Source organism: Aspergillus ochraceoroseus (genome assembly GCF_002846915.1).
Source record: "Aspergillus ochraceoroseus IBT 24754 chromosome Unknown P175scaffold_4, whole genome shotgun sequence".
NCBI classification, from domain to species: Eukaryota; Fungi; Ascomycota; class Eurotiomycetes; order Eurotiales; family Aspergillaceae; genus Aspergillus; species Aspergillus ochraceoroseus.
The window spans coordinates 2000318-2017057 of NW_024468479.1; the positions used below are offsets into that span (position 1 = coordinate 2000318).

Consider the following 16740-nt stretch of genomic DNA (forward strand, 5'->3'; position numbering starts at 1 on the left):
CGTGCTATTCTTTTTCTACCCACGAGATTCTCCCAAGTGATGAAACAAATTTTAACGCATTTCGCATATTATCAGTCAGGCATTAATTATGATACACCCAATACCATACATACATACTGCCAAGAAGGGGGGGGGAAAAGCCATAAAAAGGCAAGGACAAGTAAGAAAGTAAAAAAGGTAAACATCAAATGAGATCCCTAACATACTGACCCCCAGAGCGCCACGCTAGAATGAAAATCCCAACCAACCAACCCACCAACCAACGAAACCATCCCTCCTTCATCGGCTTATGCTAATCTGAAAGCCCCTGTTTCCATGACCTAAAGAGAGGGAGGCAGCAAGAGAACGCCAAGAAATGGAGAGAAGACAAGAATGAGAGCAGAAACAATCTTTCGGAAAACGGTTTTAGAGATACGGCATCCACAAAGCATCGCAAGATGCCAGGTGCTGAGGATTCACAGCCTTGGAAATCAGATCAATGGTAGTCTGGTTCGCAGGCAAGTTGCCTTCGGGTGGACTGGCCAGGCTAACAGCTCGGTTGACGATGATATCGCTGTTATTATAGACCAGGTCCCGAAGCTGTTGTGGAGGGAGAACGCCGCGATGGTGTGCAGTGGCCCAGAACATCATTTCATCTCGGACAAAGACGCTGAGTTGTTGCTCAAGCTCATGTCGGGGTTCTGTCAAGCACCGGGCAATGGCCATGAGCGCACAGGCAAAAAGGCCTTCCGTTGCAATCGGTCCCATGAGTGTCTGAATGTTGGGAGTAAAGCGGAAAGGCACCTGCTCCGGGTTATAGAAGAAAGCCTTGGTTGGGTTGACCGTGGGAATGAGCTCGGAGCCCCAGATGTCACCAGAGTTGCGGGAGATCATGATCTTATTGGGATAGCGGTTGCCCATGTGCATCACATAAGTCATGAAGGCAATAGCCGCATATTGATAGGCGAACTGACGACGGAAGAGCCAGAAGTCTGAAAAGTTGGGGTATGTCCTCTGGAAGTAGTCCAGAACCATTGTGCTGGGAACCCACTTCTCCTGGATTGCCGTGAGCATCTCCGTCCGAAGCACCTGTTGCTGGTCGGATGTCCGCTGGAAGGAGTGAGTTAGTTTGTAGTTGCGTATTTAAGCAAATGGGAATGACTCACGTTTTGCTTTGTTTCCGCCAGAGCCCTCATCTTCTCCATTGTAAACAGGACAGGTTCATCCTTGTTGATACCAACCCGTCGACAGTAGTCCTCATATATGCCCTGAATTGAGATATACGAGGGGTCATCGCGAACCAAGCGGATATGCGGCGCCAACGGAACCATGAGAGGAAGGTGGAAGTAAAGATTGCGCCGGCGGCTTTCCTTGCGCTTGCCCAGCAAACCATTAAAGATGCGGAATAGCTGCAGGATACGTTCCTCACGCCGGCAGTGTCGAGCTGCGGGATGTTGGACAGCGAAGGGATGGACACTGCCATCGTGCCCGCGGATCTTCAGGCGACGGTGACAAACACCAATACCCCGAACCAGATCAATGTCAGGGAGGAACCGATCAATACGAACGAAGTCCTGGTTCTTATCTTTGTGCTGGAGATACTGGCCAGGGACCTCAACCTCATCAAACTTGAGGAATCGGAACTCACTCAGATGTGGCGAGTAACTCTCCAGGAATTGACTTTGGGGTCGTCGGTCAAGCTTCTCTTCAAACTTGTCGCGCCAACGACGCAGTTTCTGGATGTACTCATACATCGTTGGCTTCCGAACCACAAAGTCGGCCTCAAAAGACTTTCTGATGTGGGCAGGAAGAATTGTCTCGGCAAACCGCGTGATATTGGCTTCCGTTGCAGAGGGCAGCTTGAAGTCCTGGGCGTACGAGCCAGGCATGCGACCAACGTAAGCTAATCCGTCGTTCAAGAGCGCCACAATAAGGCGATAGGCATCCTCATCGGGGGGGCACTTGAAGTTCTTGTGAATCTGGTCGACCATTGTCTCCATGGACAACGCTAGTAAGGGGAAGGCGGTCTTGAGGCCAGACATAATCTCATCAGAGTACTCCCAGGGTTTCTTAAGAGGTTCTTTTTCAGGCTCAGCTCCTGGGGTCTGGTTCTGTTGAGCCGCTGCATTTTGACCAGGAACTTGGAGGTTGTTTTGCTGCTGGCCTTGCGCAGGAGCGGCGGCTTGAGGTTGGCCTTGGCCGGGAGCCTGCGCCTGCCCCTGTGCCGGCACTTGCTGCTGGCCCTGAGGTTGAGTTTGAGCAGTTTGTTGGGGAGTTTGTTGGCCAGAAGTACTCTGCGCGGTGGAGGCGTTGACGTTGGCGTTCTGGGCGGGTGAGCTATCGCATGCGGTTCCCTGGGTAGGCTTGGTATGGGGCGAAGCCTGTTGTCGCGCACGATTCAGCTTCTCTTGCTTCTGATCATGCTGTTTCTTGATATTGAGCATATCCTCCCTATTTGTGCGGAGCAGGAAGAATAACGCTTGTGGGTATAGCTTTGCAATTTTGACCAAAACAGCTTTACAAAGGCGAGCTTCACGGTGGGACAAGCTTGTAAGCAGTTGAGGAATAAAGGTAATCCAGTACCAAACAGGTGTGTCGCCCTTGAAATTCTCAAAAGCAGCAGCAACACGACCCTCATCGTTATCCAGGCTGAGCAGCCAGAGGATGCGACTAAGGAGCTTCCTAGATTTAGAATTCTTGTAAAGACCGGCAGCCTCCAAGTAACAGCTAACGGCATTACTAGCCAGCTCATAGTCGGCCGGGTCGCTCTTGAAACGTTGGTCGCTGTACTGTCCCCATTCAGACCATGCCTTTGCCAATCTCAGATCATAGTAAAGAGCCACACCGAATGCCTCGTTCGCCTCATTGACGTGGTTCAACTTCGCAAGGAACATTCCCTTGAGTGTGTAAAACTCTGCCTTTTGCTGCGCACCGAAGTAATTGAGATTCGTATTGTTAATCACATCCAGTCCACTGTTGAGTTCTTTGGGGTTCTGGTAGTGACACTTGGCTTGTTCACGCAACTTCAAGAACGCTTCTTGAATCTCGATGTTCGGAAGGGTATAGATGCGGCTCAGCTGATTGATACACACCTCTGGCATCTGGTGTTTGCGAGCAACATGAGCGAAACGGTTGATAATCCAGGCCGTTTCGTGGTATCCGCGGTAGGCATAGGAGTTGCTCGCCACGTTATTTGTCTGTGGGGGAAGGAGGCTGAGGTAGGTTGCATTGATCAGTTGGAAGATGTGCTGCCGCCATGTGACCAGGTCTTGCCAGGCATTGATATCATCCCAAAGGTTAGGAAGACGGTCTCTCCACGTTCCCAGCAACAGCTTAAGCTCCGCGGACTTCGTGTCAAGGTTACGCTCATTGGTTTGAGACAAGCTAGCACAAATATGACTTGCGTCGTGAAGCTCAACCAAGAGCTGGAAGTGCTCCAGAATGGGAATATGCGCGTTGGTGATTCTCTTCGGCAACTGAAGCCACTTTCGGATGGAGAGTTGGATTGACTCATCACAAACACCGTTGAACTCTTGGATATTCTCCTTCTTGTTATGGTACTGAAGAAGAGCCATAAAGGCTTGGAAGAAGGTACGCCGAGGAGTAGGTGCGTCGGAAACCGACTTAATAAGAGACTCAAGCTGTTCCCTATTACCCTCACTTTGCCAGTTCTCAATATTCCGCCAGGCAGCTTCTAGAAGAAGATCGTTCAGGTTTTCATGTTTGGCAAAATCACTGAGAATTTCCCACTGTTGCAACTTCTGCGCACAAATGAGCCAATGGTCCTCCCAGAGGTAATATTCACCCTGAGAGAATGGCATTGCTCCGGAACGCGCTTTTATCTGGGCATTTTCGTACAGCTGCTGCGACTTGTCCCACATGCCCTGCTGCTCATATGAAAGGGCTGCATTTGTCTCGACAAACTTGCACCGTCGTCTCCAGGTGCCGTAAAAGAAATCATCTTCTTGCAAGCCTGCGTACACTTCCACCAATGCATCAAGATTGCTCTCACGAACCGTTGGTGTATCGATGATAGGACTAATACTCGACTCCTCCAAGTATGTCGCAGCGGTGTACCACGCATCATAGGTGCGGCTTAGATACTTCATCACATGTGGAGGGATCTTGAATCGAGGTCTTGCACGCACAACCCCTTCGAGAAGAGCCTGAACCACATTCGGTCTCTTATCGATCTGGCGTTGATGGTATTCGCGAGTAATGAGGCTTACCATGCCCTTCTCCAAGTCAATACGATCTTCGCGAGATAAAGTAGACCAAAACATAGGGAATAGCGCAGTCCAAAGGTTGTAAGAGGTCTGGGGGTCGGTATGTTGGAGTTGGCAAAGGGGCTCGATCAAGTCCCGGGCTTTGACATCACCAATTTCTCCCAAGAATCGTCTGCGATCAGAGACAAAGGCCTCCAGTTGACCGTCAACCATAATATCACCTTTCCTTGGATCTTTCTCAGCATTGCCGAAGAGGAAAGACAGGGAGTACACGGTATGGTCATCAGGATGAAGTCGAGCTAGACCATTCATATCAATACAGCCCAGGATGAGATGCGAAGCCTGCGCAAGCCAGAAAGAGTCCGCAAGAGTATCCCAGTTCTGGCAAGTCAAAACATAGCTTAAGCGGGAGCTTGCCAGGCGAGTCAAACTCCGATCAAAAATCGTCATGAAGCGATTACGCATCTCAACGTCCTGCGCCCTTGTTCCAATCAGGAATGCGTGCTCCAGTCTTACGGTCAACTCTGTTCGGGTGATTTTCGAGTCCTCATAGATCCTAATGACAAGATCAAGGAACTGGTGAAGCATGCCTGGGGTTTGTCGGGATTCAAAAAGAAGCATTTTGTGCAGAACAGCCGTCTTCTCTTTTAGAGTAGGCCATGATTCAGTAGAATGGAAAATCCATGTCTCAACCATGCCCAATACCTTGCTGCACAGAGTCTCATTCTGGGACCGCTCAACAAGCTGCGCCAAAACGCTCAGGAAGGGCCGTCGTTGTTCACCAAGATGAGACATGCGCACGGATATTAACTCAATAGTCTTAAATATCAAGTCCACTCCAATTTCGAATTCCTGGGGATCAGGGACCCCCTCTGCAGGTTTAGCTCCAGGAGGAAGTTGGCCATTGTTGTTCGTAGAAGCTGCTACATGTTCCTTGGCCAGTTTCTGTGAGAAGACTTTCATCACCTGGGGAATATGAGCATCCATCTCTGCCGGTTTATTCTTAGAAAGTGTCCAAAGGATATTCAAGCTTGACACGTAGTTGTTGGCGGAAAGGGTCTCCGTCGCAAGGGCCGACAGGTACGCAACAAACTCCGAAGGTGAATTCTCAACATCCATAGAATCTTCATCTTCCGGTTGATCGTCCGGCAGAGCATCCAGAACTTTTCTCACCGGCGGTGGAAGCTTAGGGTGAGTTTCAACATCAGTCTCCAAGCCATGGAGAGAGTCTTGTACCTCCGGGTTGTCTGAGCGCAGAGCTTTTTCAAAGAGCTTTTGGATAATGGGGACCCGCGCATTGATCCAGTCATCGGGCTTAGAGGCGATAAGAATTCGCACAACTTGCAAAGCATTGACTAGACCGGTGATGTACTTGTCAATAGGCTTGTCCCCCTTATCTGCCGTAAGGATGGGCTCCGTAGCTTTCTGATAGAGCTCAATATTCAGATCACCCCAATACTCAGGGGACATGAGATTTCTAAGTAACCCCACAGCCTTCTTAATCATCTCACCCGTGTGAACAGCAGGCTGGGTCTTGGAGGATTGAAGCTCACGGAATCGGGCGGCCGGTACTTGGAATCGTTCAGGGGATGTGGTGATGAAGGTGATGAGGTACTTCGTCAGAGCAGCTCGGAGATCTGGGGGGACCATATAATCAGAACGCTCACGGGAGTTAGGAGGACCAAGTGCAGGAGACGGGGTAGGTGTGTTTTGCGACTCTTCAAGTTTGCGTTTCTTCGAATTCGGAGATTCAAGGACACCATTCGGGGCGGGAGACTGGCTATTCTTAACCCGTTTCTCTTCCCAGTGCCAGATGAGATTTATCAGGTTGAGCGCAAGCCTCTTGCTTTCGTGTGAGGGGTTATTTGGAGGAGGCGCGATCTTGATCAGGGATGGGACAATAAGAGGCACGAAGTGCTCCCTCGATTCGTAGAACAAGTCAGGTTGTCGGACCAGGAATTGGAAGATGCTCATCACCTGCTGGAGATTGGCAGTCTCCTCAGCAAGGATACGACGGGGCCACTTGGCCCAAAGTGGATATCGTGTATCCTGCGTTTGTGCATTGCTCGTTGCTGCCAAAATCCTCGTAGGGAGAACAGGGGCTAGAACATCAAGCGCCTGGGTTACAAGAGCCTTGCCTTCATTCTGATGGGCCCTGAGGAGAGCAACGTAGACCTGCACAACAATCTTGAACGGAGTCTCGTAGTGGGCAATGAAATAACTTATGAGGACATAGGCGCCGTATTTGTTGATAATATCTTCCAGGCGAATATAGTTCCAGGCAAATTTTATGATGTCCTTGCGAGAATCTTGAACCGTGGCATGGTGATATTTGATTAACAAGGCTGATAGCTGGAGAAGCTCCATGCGAGAATGGTCAACACCTGCTTGGCTCGACTCCTCGCTCAAATCTGCTACCTGTGGTTTCCATAGACGACTTTGTATGAATTCGGTCATGCTCTTATCCATCAGCTTCGGCCCATCGGGAGAGCTGTTCCACGTCAACTGAACATCCATGGCAAAAACGGGGTTCACCAAATGACGGAACGCATAGGTCTTCATCTTTTGCGAGCATGAGCGTTGGCCATAAAGATCAAGACATCGCATAATCACAGAGCGGCGATAGTCAATGGACTCGTTGGTGATGATGTGGTGGTAAATGAACTTGGGGAAAGCGAGAGTCCGCTTCAGTTCTCCCGCAGACAAGCCATCAATGACCTCAAAGAGGAAATCGAGGTCTTGTACCGACTCCGAGAGGTAGATGGTGAAAATGTCCATAACCTGATCCTCTGCCTGCTCAACCCTGAGACGTTCATGGGGTAGGAGTGTATCATTGTGTAACTTCCTCTGAAGCTCCCGGGCAGATGCAATGATTTTAGATTTTAGTTCTGCATGAGCAACTAGCCAATTCTTGGTCGACTCGGAAGAGGAAATAGCATGAACAACGTAAATCCCATTAATGGCAGCAGTGTTTTTGCCGTCCGTCTGCTCTTGAGCAAAGGCAGCGGCCATGAAGCCCGCTGTGTCTGCAACTACCGCCGCACGCAGAGCCTCGCTCTCCGGGTCTGAGAGAACCTGCCCAAAGAAGCGCCCGAATCGCTCATCCTTGAATCGAGCGTGGAAGAAAGATAAGCTTTCCTTGGGATATCTGTTCAGATACTTGACGAGTGGCTTTCTGAAAGGACTGCTTGATGTCCGACGAAGCTTGTCTTCTAAATCCAAGAGCTTGTTCACAAGATGCTCCATGAATGACGTGGCAGCCGGGGGAAGAAGATGGAAGATATTAAAGATCGCGGCCACAATCTTCATCGGAGGACTTTGCTCGACAAGACTAAATGAGACCTTCTGCAAAATGGCGTCATCTGCGATGACCTTCATATGATCCAGCAAACGAGCACCGATCTCGACCTTGAAATAATTTGTGAGCAAAGTCAAGAGCCTAGCAAGGCCATCAAGGCCCGCGACACTCAAACGCTTAGGATCCTGCAAGTTCATGAGAATCGGGCGCAACCCGTTCTGGAGCAGATCCTTTGGAAGCTTGTTAGTCTGCGTTAGAACATCTCTAAGGCCAGCATTGGCTGCATCAATGACACCCGGAGAGCGGACATAAAGGGACTTGAAGAAAACAGAGATGATACGAGCACGGCTAGTGTTCTGCGGCGTATTGGCAAACTCCGGGAAGCTCATCGCCATAGATAAAAGCCGAAGACAGGCCACTCGCAAATTAACAATCATCTCCGCATTCTTAAATTCGTTGGGCTTGGAGGCAAGATTGTCATCGTCCGCATCAGCAAGAGCTAGAGATTCAAGCATCAGGCGGTTCAAGGGCTCGTTGAAAGTCACAATATTATTGCGCAGACTCAAGCAGAATGTGATAGCATCGATGAAGCCGATCTGCGTAGGGAACGGCAACGCTCGAAGTGGCTTGTTGAAGATGGATTGCAACAGACGATCTTTAACCGGGAAAATGAGTTCATGTACTTGACAGTCGAGGACTTCGGCGATGGTCGAGAAACTACGGCGAGAAGCCTCACGGACATGCTTATTCATGTGCGAGAGCTCGTAAACGAAAAATCCGCAGAGGGAATAAAGACGGCTCTTCTCGTTCTTCAGGTCATCTTGGGAGACATTTTTGCAGCACCGACGCAAAATCAAGTCCAGTGTCTCTTGCGCCCGCATCCGTGTACTAGCCGGAAGATCCGCAGGCGTATCTTTGATAACATACATCAATGCCCTCACGAACTCAGCTTGCTTGTCGAAAAGCCACGAGTCACCCAAATCCAGCTCAGTCGCGAACAAGTGGATACCACGACTGCCACCAGCTTTAGTAAACCATTCCTCGCTATGACAACTATGGCAGAAAACACGACCAAGGTGCTGGAAAAACGGAAGCTTGGTTACTTTGTCGGGCGACCCAAAGATCACAGCAGCCGCCTCCCTCATAACCTGCATAGCGGCCTGGGCTCCGTCACGGACATCAGTGTCGTCAGAGGATAGGGATTCAACCACGGCTTCGGCAAGAACCCGAGAATCAAGATAAACGGAGCCCTCTCCGCTATTAACATCAAAAGGTCTTCGAGTATGCCGGGCCTGTGCAAGAGCCCGGCCAACTTCTACCACGGCGAAGTGTTTGCAAACATCAGACACAAAGGCAGTTGCACTCTGGCTAAGGCTAGGTATGGTAGTGGCAAAGATACAGGCTTTCAGGAGCTTCTTCAATGACACCTCCTGAGCTAACTTTTTGGGAATCGAACTAGAACGTTCCGACTTCTCCAGGATGTCGGCCATTGCAGTGGTTTTGCTTTCGAACAAGTCGTTTGCATGAAGACGCAAGAGGGACGCCATATCTTCAGGGAGGTTTTCATATCCAATGTAAAGCTTCAGCTGGGATGAAATGAGGTGGAAAGCTTGCTGTTTGTAATAGCCATCCGACGAATGTTTGGAAACTTCCATCAACTTCGCAATTGCTAGGTCAATACCGATTGAAATGGGGAAGGGTCGCTTCTCGCTCGGGCCAATAAGCTTAACATCGACGCTGGGAGAATCGTCGGCATATTGTTCGAAAGTAAGCTCCGGCGGGTGATTCAAAAACTTCCTATTGCGTCCACCAAGCTTTCCCAAGATTCTCATGGTCGTATGTGCATGGAAATGGTTGTAAGGGTGCGGTCGAAGATGATCCCAGAGGGCAGTCATCAGTTCATCCATAATGGGGGCCATGATTGGATCAAGATAGTCTGCCGTAAGGTTATCGACACAAAGCTCGAGCGTCCTCAAACCTTGTCCGACAAGATCAGACTCCGCACGGAGCGCTACAACGATTGGACGCATAAGGTAGCTGAGATGGGGGAGAAGGTGGCTCAAGCGAGCGGGGACAGTGAGTGTGAGCTCGACGTATAGATCACGTTCCTGGGGTTTGCGGGCGGCGAGCAACAGGTTATTGAATGTCTCCAAAAGCATCTCGAGCAAAGGAAGAATTTCCTTATACAGAAGCTCAAACCGACCACCGCCAATACTCCGGAATAATGATCGCAGCAAAAGGAAGTAGTTCATGGGCTCTTCGGCAGTTACGGAGAGCTCAATACATTTAGTGACAATCTTCGTGACGTGCGGGTGTAGCACCTGCTCATTCTGGGCAGAAAAGAGCGTCACGGCCATGAAAGACAGTTTAAACATCCTCAGAAGAATCTTGGCTTTGGTCATGTCCGAAGTTCCAACTTCGTGGATTCGATCCATCAAATACTGCAAGACCATCCCGGAGAAGGCTGGGGAAGTGGCTTCGCTGGCAAGGAAGAACTGGGGTAGATGCAGTAAGGCCCCATGTTCAAACATGAGCTCGTGGAGGTAAGGAATTTCAGAATGAAAGACTTCATGGAAAGTGGCAGTGTCAATACAATGAAACACGGTTCCGAAGCTCTCCAAAAGCTCCTTCTCCTCACGCGACTTGGGTGCGGTGTACTGGCTAGTAAGGAAGTCGAAAGGGGAGGAATAGTTCACTTCGGGTTCTGGTTGATCAACACCATAGTATCTGAATACCCGTGCACCTTCGTGGAAAAGCTTCTTGATCACACGGACCTCCTCGGCGTTATAACCAAAGGACACCTCAGACCAATTGATAGGAACATTATTGGAATCGATTTGGATGTGGTCCGGGTTGCAGTTCTTGAGCTGGTGGAAGATGTTCTTAAGTCCGTTGATGAGGTTCTTGAAAAGAAAGATATTTTCCGCGACAGGGTCAGCTCCACGGTCTCGAGGATTTGTAGTCTTCAGGGGGGATGCTGAGAAAATATCAATCTCATCCCAATCCGGAGGGCATTCCTTGTCAGCCAAATACTTTTCGGTGGTCGGCTCGTCCTTCTTGTTAGCCTGGTAAGATTTATAAAGCTTCACGATATTGTCGAACTGGTAGTTCATGGACGCCAATTTGTCTCCGATAGCATCAAGAATCATGATAAGGAAGTATCGGGCTTCACGTTTGTCCTCAAGCTTGGATATCTTCTCTGCCATGTTCAAGAGTAGCTTGGCGCTCATCGTTTGGAAGCTAGTCCCAGGCAAATCATCGTGAAGATTCTTGGTGTACACCTCGATAGTTCGCCTGATCTGATCTCTGTTCAAATGCTCCCGAACATGATGGATTAGATCGGCGAGCATACTGTAGGCAAGAGGCCTCATCGTTTCATACACAGTGAGGCCATCACCAATCAGAGTCCGCTCATCAAGGAGCTCATCGATCTTGTCGAGGAAGATATTCCGGTAGGTACAATTGATGATGTGCCGAATGGCTACCAGAAGCTCCTTTCGGGCACTAGATTTCTCTCTCGGGCAGTCTTGAAGCAGACGAACTACAACAGATGGCAGCGTAGGAAGGAAATCCTGCAACTGATGCGGTTGCAACCGAAGCAGATATGCCAAGAAACTCATGGTCTTGACCTGAAGCGTTATGAATTCCCCAAATGCCGCCCGGTTTTTGATATCCTTGCACACCCCAGTGAAAATCGTTCCCTGCGCCGCAGCTTCTGCATGAGCCTTCTCCTGCGGTTTAGCTTGAAGAAGCAGTATGCCCTTAATGAGCGGGACAAAAAGCTTGACATTGGCCGAGACTGAGTTGCGATGTGTCTGGAATATGGAAACCACGATAATCGGACATTCTGCAAGGACCTTAAAGGAGTGCATGCCTTTGAGAAGGACGTTACTGGCTGCTTGTTGATCAGGGCCAAGATCAGGAACGGACGCCGCTGGTGAGCTCGGACGGGGCGACTGGAAGTTCTGGGCCGAAGCGCTAGGTGTCGAGGGCATTCCTGAGGGTGTGGCCTGGCTAGGTGTGTCAAAGGTATCCCTCACGACCTGCTCCATGGTCTGAAACATCTCCTGAATAAGCTCCAGGAAAGGTTGAACCCGCGCAGCGGTCGCCTTTGCCTGGTTCCGTTCCAAGTCCATAATCGTCTTCATGCAAAGAACCGCATTTTCTTCATTTTCAATCCGTACCAAATCCATTAACAAATCGACCATGTCAGCGGCGTATGGTTCGACATCGGGGGAGCCCATCGGCAATCTGTGAAGCGTCTCGAGAATGCAATTTCGGAGTTTCTAATGGAGGAAAACGGTTATAAGCTCTGACCTAAACACCGTACGGATAAAAAAACAAAGGTATGTCAAAGCACCGTGTCGCAACCCACCTGCTCAAGAGCTAAATTTGTGAAGACCGGTTCCCCTCTCAGGATATTCTTAAACACCGGCCATAGTTTCGAAAGGAAAATCGGGTAGCTTGCACCCGAGCACAGGGGTTCTATGTTATCGCGCAATTCGACCGCAACGTTGGCTCTGAGTTTAATATCTAGCGAAAGGCAGCAAGGTCAGCACTGGGGAAACCAAACACCAAGCGACCATGTGTGCTTCCTCAAGTTAGGAGCTTAAAGAAGCTAACATACCGATTTTCTCGTCCCCAAGCTTAGTCGCGTATATATCGATATTCCGCTCCATGGCTAGCGAGATGCTCGACGGAGGAGCTCACAGGGGTCGAAAAAGAGAAAAGAGAGAAAAAGCCCAGCTGCCAGGCCGTATGGCCGGCTCGAAATTAGAAGCCACCACCGATTGCGATATTCGTGGTCTTCATAGGCGGGAGAGCGACGCCGGGAAATAATCTCAATATCCACTCGACAACGGGCAGGCTCAGTTAGGAAGAGGAAAGAAGAAGGACAGGGAGGATCGTTAAGTCATTAATCGCTCTGAATTAAAAATATAAACGGTGAAGAGACAAGAGAAGGTGAAGAAGGGGGGGGGGGGGAAAGAGCGTAGAGGAGAATTATTAGAGAGAGGGGGAAAGGGAGCCTCCAGTCAAGAGTCGAGTGCGCGCAAATTCACGCCTTCAACACAGCCAGAGCAGAAAGCAGCGAGCAGAACGCGGGTATCGCAAAGACCCCGAACGAAATACTAGTCCCAAATAGGAAATTCCGGTGCATCGTTGTTCCAGGCCGTCAACCGCGCGGGTAGCTCGCTAGACGCGGAAATTGTGCCACTAGAAGACGCCTGTCGCAGCCCAGGAACAAGGGGATGGCGGCTCAAGCACGTGGTCAATTAGGTTTTACAAATCAAGGTCCTCAAAAAAAAGTAATATAAGTGGTATTGAATCTGGTTCAAGGGCTCTGTCATAAGTAGTTCCATGTTTTAATTCGGGGGGTGTGGTGAGGGGGAGGGAGGGAAAAAAAAAAAAAAAAAAAAAAAAAAAAAAAAGAGTCAAAAAGATGTTATCGACATCAATGCCGACTAAGGGAAACGCCATTTGCACCCGTTTTCCAGACCCGAACACAGTTCTAATTGTCCAACTCAAATGTCCACTCTTGACTCTCAGGTCCGACGAGCCACGCGGATGGATAGAAGAATATCGAAAGCCATGTACACAAAAAAGAAGAATGCGAAATAAGAAAAGGAGATGAGGAGGGCAAGATGAAGTCATAGTAAAGGCAAAGCAAGGGCTAAGGCTAGGTGAACCAACAAAGCAGCAGCAAAGAAAACATAGAGCCTCGAAAATCCACAGCCAGGAAGAATGATCTAATCCACCCGGCCGTCATTTCATTGAGTTGCTTCGTGACAAGATAGAGACGGAAGCAGACCCAACCGATCGTCGCCGCTCACCACGCGGCCGAACCTCACTGCCACTATTGCTTCTACGCCTTCGAGCATCATCAAGAGAGCCGCGGCGCCGTCTCTGGAGTCACGGACGTTCCAACGTTAGAATCAGGCTTTCTGTTACAATAAAACGACGAGTTCTTAGTAAAATACGACGACGCGACACAGAGATATCCCCCCCCCCCCCCCCCCCTTTGGGAGAGGGGGAGGCGGGGGAAGAAATAAAGGGGGGGGGGGGGGCCATTTCATTAACCAAGCATGACTACACAAGCAATCATAATCGCTCAGTACTTACCGAAGTAATCGAACCCTCACGCGGCCGTCCCTTTACAGCACCAGGCTCATCCAGCTTCAGAGAATGAAGACGCTTTTGGCTATCCTGGGCGATAGCATCGATGTCGTCCAATTGTAGTGGAATATCAGCTGATGAGGATTGCAGAGCCGGGGCAAACCCATTCTGCCTTTCCTTGGCTTGTTCGGCGACTTTATCCCATCGGCTTTGTCGAGCCTTCTCGCGGATATCAGCACTGTTCTGCCGTTCGTCATGCTCATGGGAGCATTCGTCGAAAAGCTGAGGGTTGATATCCATGAACATCTTCATCGCGTTGTATACCATGCTGTGGATTGTTCTAGGACTGAGTTAGCAAAGGTCAAGACTCCGAGCCAGATTAGACGTTGGCATACCGATTCCAATGGCCTTTCGAGTTTTCAAATAGTGGAGGGAACATGATAGGCAAGATGATCTCGACATTATCGCTGACCAAAGTGCAGAAGTATTCATTGTTCCAGAAGTACAGGGCGCGTTCCGCAACCTAATGACAGTAATAGTTAATATTACACCAGTAGAAATTTGGAAAATGAACTGGGTCAACCAACTTGGAAATGGGGGCTGGCAACAGACTTGGCCAGCTGCTGGAACAATGGTTCCTGGACCTTGGCGAATTCGGCAGGGTCCATCACTTCAAAAATATCCTCTACCTCGTTCAGGAACATGACCTCCTTAGTACTGTTGGTCTTGGGCCAATATCGCAGCAAACCGAGGACAACCTAAATTTAAGGGAGAAAAAAAGGAAAGAAAGCAAAAAAACAGATTAGCCTTCACATGGCGAAGACGAGAGAAGAAAAAAAAAAAAAAAATAAGAAAATAGGTTGGGTCATGCATGGACATACATCTTCCGTTAACGTCGAGTCCTTTTCGAGGAACTGCACGATACAGTAGGCCAGCTGAGGGTGATACATGCTGAGACTCTTGACCTTGTGCAGAGGAAGGAGAACTCTCGTCAAGAAAAGCTTGTGTTCCTCTTTAAGGGGAAGGGCGAAGCCATTGATGATGGAACCCAAAATCTCCAACAACTCGGCGATGCCATTAAATCGTTCGGTCTCGTAGGTGAACTGGAAGAAGACATTGTTGATAGATCGTCGAATATATGAACGCAGATTCAAAAACTTTCCATAAATACGATGCAGGGTGGTCTTGAGAAAATCACGCTCACGGGGGTCTTCAGAATCAAATAATTCTAGTAACTAAAAAGGGGTCAGTCAATATGAGAAGCTCATGCGAGGAGGAATTCGGAAAGCACCCACCTGAAGAACAAAGTGATGATCAATATAAGCCTTTGCGATATTGGTATTGAAATCCTGGCTTTCGATGAATCTTAGGAAAAACTCGTAGACGACCTGGATATGAGGCCATGCGACTTCCAAAACCGGCTCGTCTTCTTCCGGATCAAATGCTTCGCCCTGAGGCGTGATCGGGGGTGGGATCGGTCGAAACAGGTTCTTGGCGAACATTTCGACTACCCGGGGATACATCTGTTCCGTAATAACCGAGCGATTGTTGGCGATGTAGTCCAGGAGTTCGTGGAGAGCCAGTCTCTTGATCTCCTTGGATTTCATGTCGGCAGTAGGGTCGTTGAAATCAAAAATGATATTGCACTGATCAACCTTCTGCATGAAGAGTTCCTGGCGACGGTTGGGCGGTACTTCGTGGAAGCCGGGAAGCTTCTCCAACTCCCTTTGACGTTGGTCGGAGATATCGAATCGCGACGAGTGCTGGCGTTTGGGGGTCCGGATTCCTTCCGACATATCTTTCGGGGTTGTTTGCAGACGGTCAAAGACATGAGACTTCCTCGGGGGAGCCAAGTCTCCTGGCATAGTTTCGGCGGCACCAGGTGGAGGAACATGCTAGAGCGGAAACAAAAAAAAAAAAAAAAAAAAAGGCACACAGGTCCGGTCAGCGATATAAACAAGTTCAAGAAATCAAACGCGAGTCGAGAGAACCACTTCCTCAAATATTATCAATGAAGTGAGTACTTACCGGTGCGCTTGGACTAATAACGACACTGGGAGCCATGGGCTGCCCTGGTTTCGTAGGGGTACCTGGACCTCCGTTATTGACAGGTTGACCAGCGACGCCGCCGCCCTGCGGAACATAGTACTGACCAGGAGGGTAGACTCCCAGCTGCGCAGCATCTTCGGGAGCCTTTCCTCTAATATCGTTCACGGAAGTTGTAGACGAGGTGGGCGTACCCTGGTTGGGAGACGAGGACTGTTGACCATGATGAATACCCAGGGTAGCGGTAGAGCTCTGGGATTGAGAGTGCGAGGAATCTTTCTTCTTCGAGGATTTATTCGCATCCTTTGCTCTCGACAACTGCTCGTGCTAGGAAATTTAGCCCACGTCAAGAGAACAAGCGGGATGTTTTTGAAATCGGGCGACACCAGGTTTGGCGGACTCACCACTCTCTGTCTGAAACCCTTCATTGTCGCCACTAAACAAACAGCCACATGTACTCGGTCGACGTTCTCGATGCCAGTGCAGCAAGCCGCCACACACTAGCAGGAGGGGCGGGGGACGGTCGGCGCGGAGGCAATTCAGAAGGGGGAGAAGGGGGAGGGGGGGGTTGTTTATATTGGGCCTAGAAATGACCACATGAGCATCTGCAACCACACCGCAAGACGGCACCCCGAGTTCATTGGGTCGAAGGACGACAGGGGATCCAAAATATTTCCAGCATGGGATGGAGAGTGAGCAAGACAAGATGGGGAGGGGCTGTCCGACATAATAGCAGGACGAGGAGAACCAAACGGTGGTCGAGAGAGGTCGAATAGCAGCCAAACGAAAGCGAACGTACAGGGGGGCAAACAGGAGCGGCACCCGACACGCGAAAGAGGAACAGGCAAATATAGAGGACAAAACTTACCTCGAGACTTTAAAGCTGAGACGATTGGCAGGTTGAGGTCAGTCGGGTAGCACCTATGTTTTTTTTTTTTTTTTGGCGCGTTCACAGCAGTATAGGAGCAGCTCGCAAGTCGGGTTGGTCTGGAGGCGATCGACTTCCGTGTCGCTTAGCGGCTGACTGAGAGAGAGAGAGAGAGAGAGAGAGAGAGAGAGAGAGAGGCGGGCGGGGGT

General features: G+C 49.7%; 2 protein-coding genes across 2 annotated transcripts; both read right to left on the minus strand.

Moving 5' to 3' along the window:
- Window positions 1-135: 135 nt before the first annotated feature.
- P175DRAFT_0247193 (histone acetyltransferase TRA1) lies at window positions 136-12300 on the minus strand. The gene is made up of 4 exons (XM_040892684.1): window positions 12131-12300; window positions 11879-12036; window positions 1146-11789; window positions 136-1089 (listed from the first exon to the last, which is right to left on the minus strand). Exons 1-4 carry the CDS (start codon window positions 12180-12182, stop codon window positions 406-408), a joined length of 11538 nt encoding a protein of 3845 aa, XP_040752523.1. The 5' UTR covers window positions 12183-12300; the 3' UTR covers window positions 136-405.
- Window positions 12301-13602: 1302 nt separating this feature from the next.
- On the minus strand, window positions 13603-16091 carry P175DRAFT_0437837 (protein phosphatase 2A regulatory subunit RTS1; the record flags this gene model as incomplete). The annotated part of the gene is made up of 8 exons (XM_040893872.1): window positions 13603-13957; window positions 14013-14140; window positions 14205-14375; window positions 14499-14852; window positions 14913-15512; window positions 15646-15707; window positions 15771-15990; window positions 16068-16091. The coding sequence occupies 8 exons, from the start codon at window positions 16089-16091 to the stop codon at window positions 13603-13605; spliced, it is 1914 nt and encodes a 637-aa protein (XP_040752524.1).
- Between the last annotated feature and the right edge of the window lie 649 nt (window positions 16092-16740).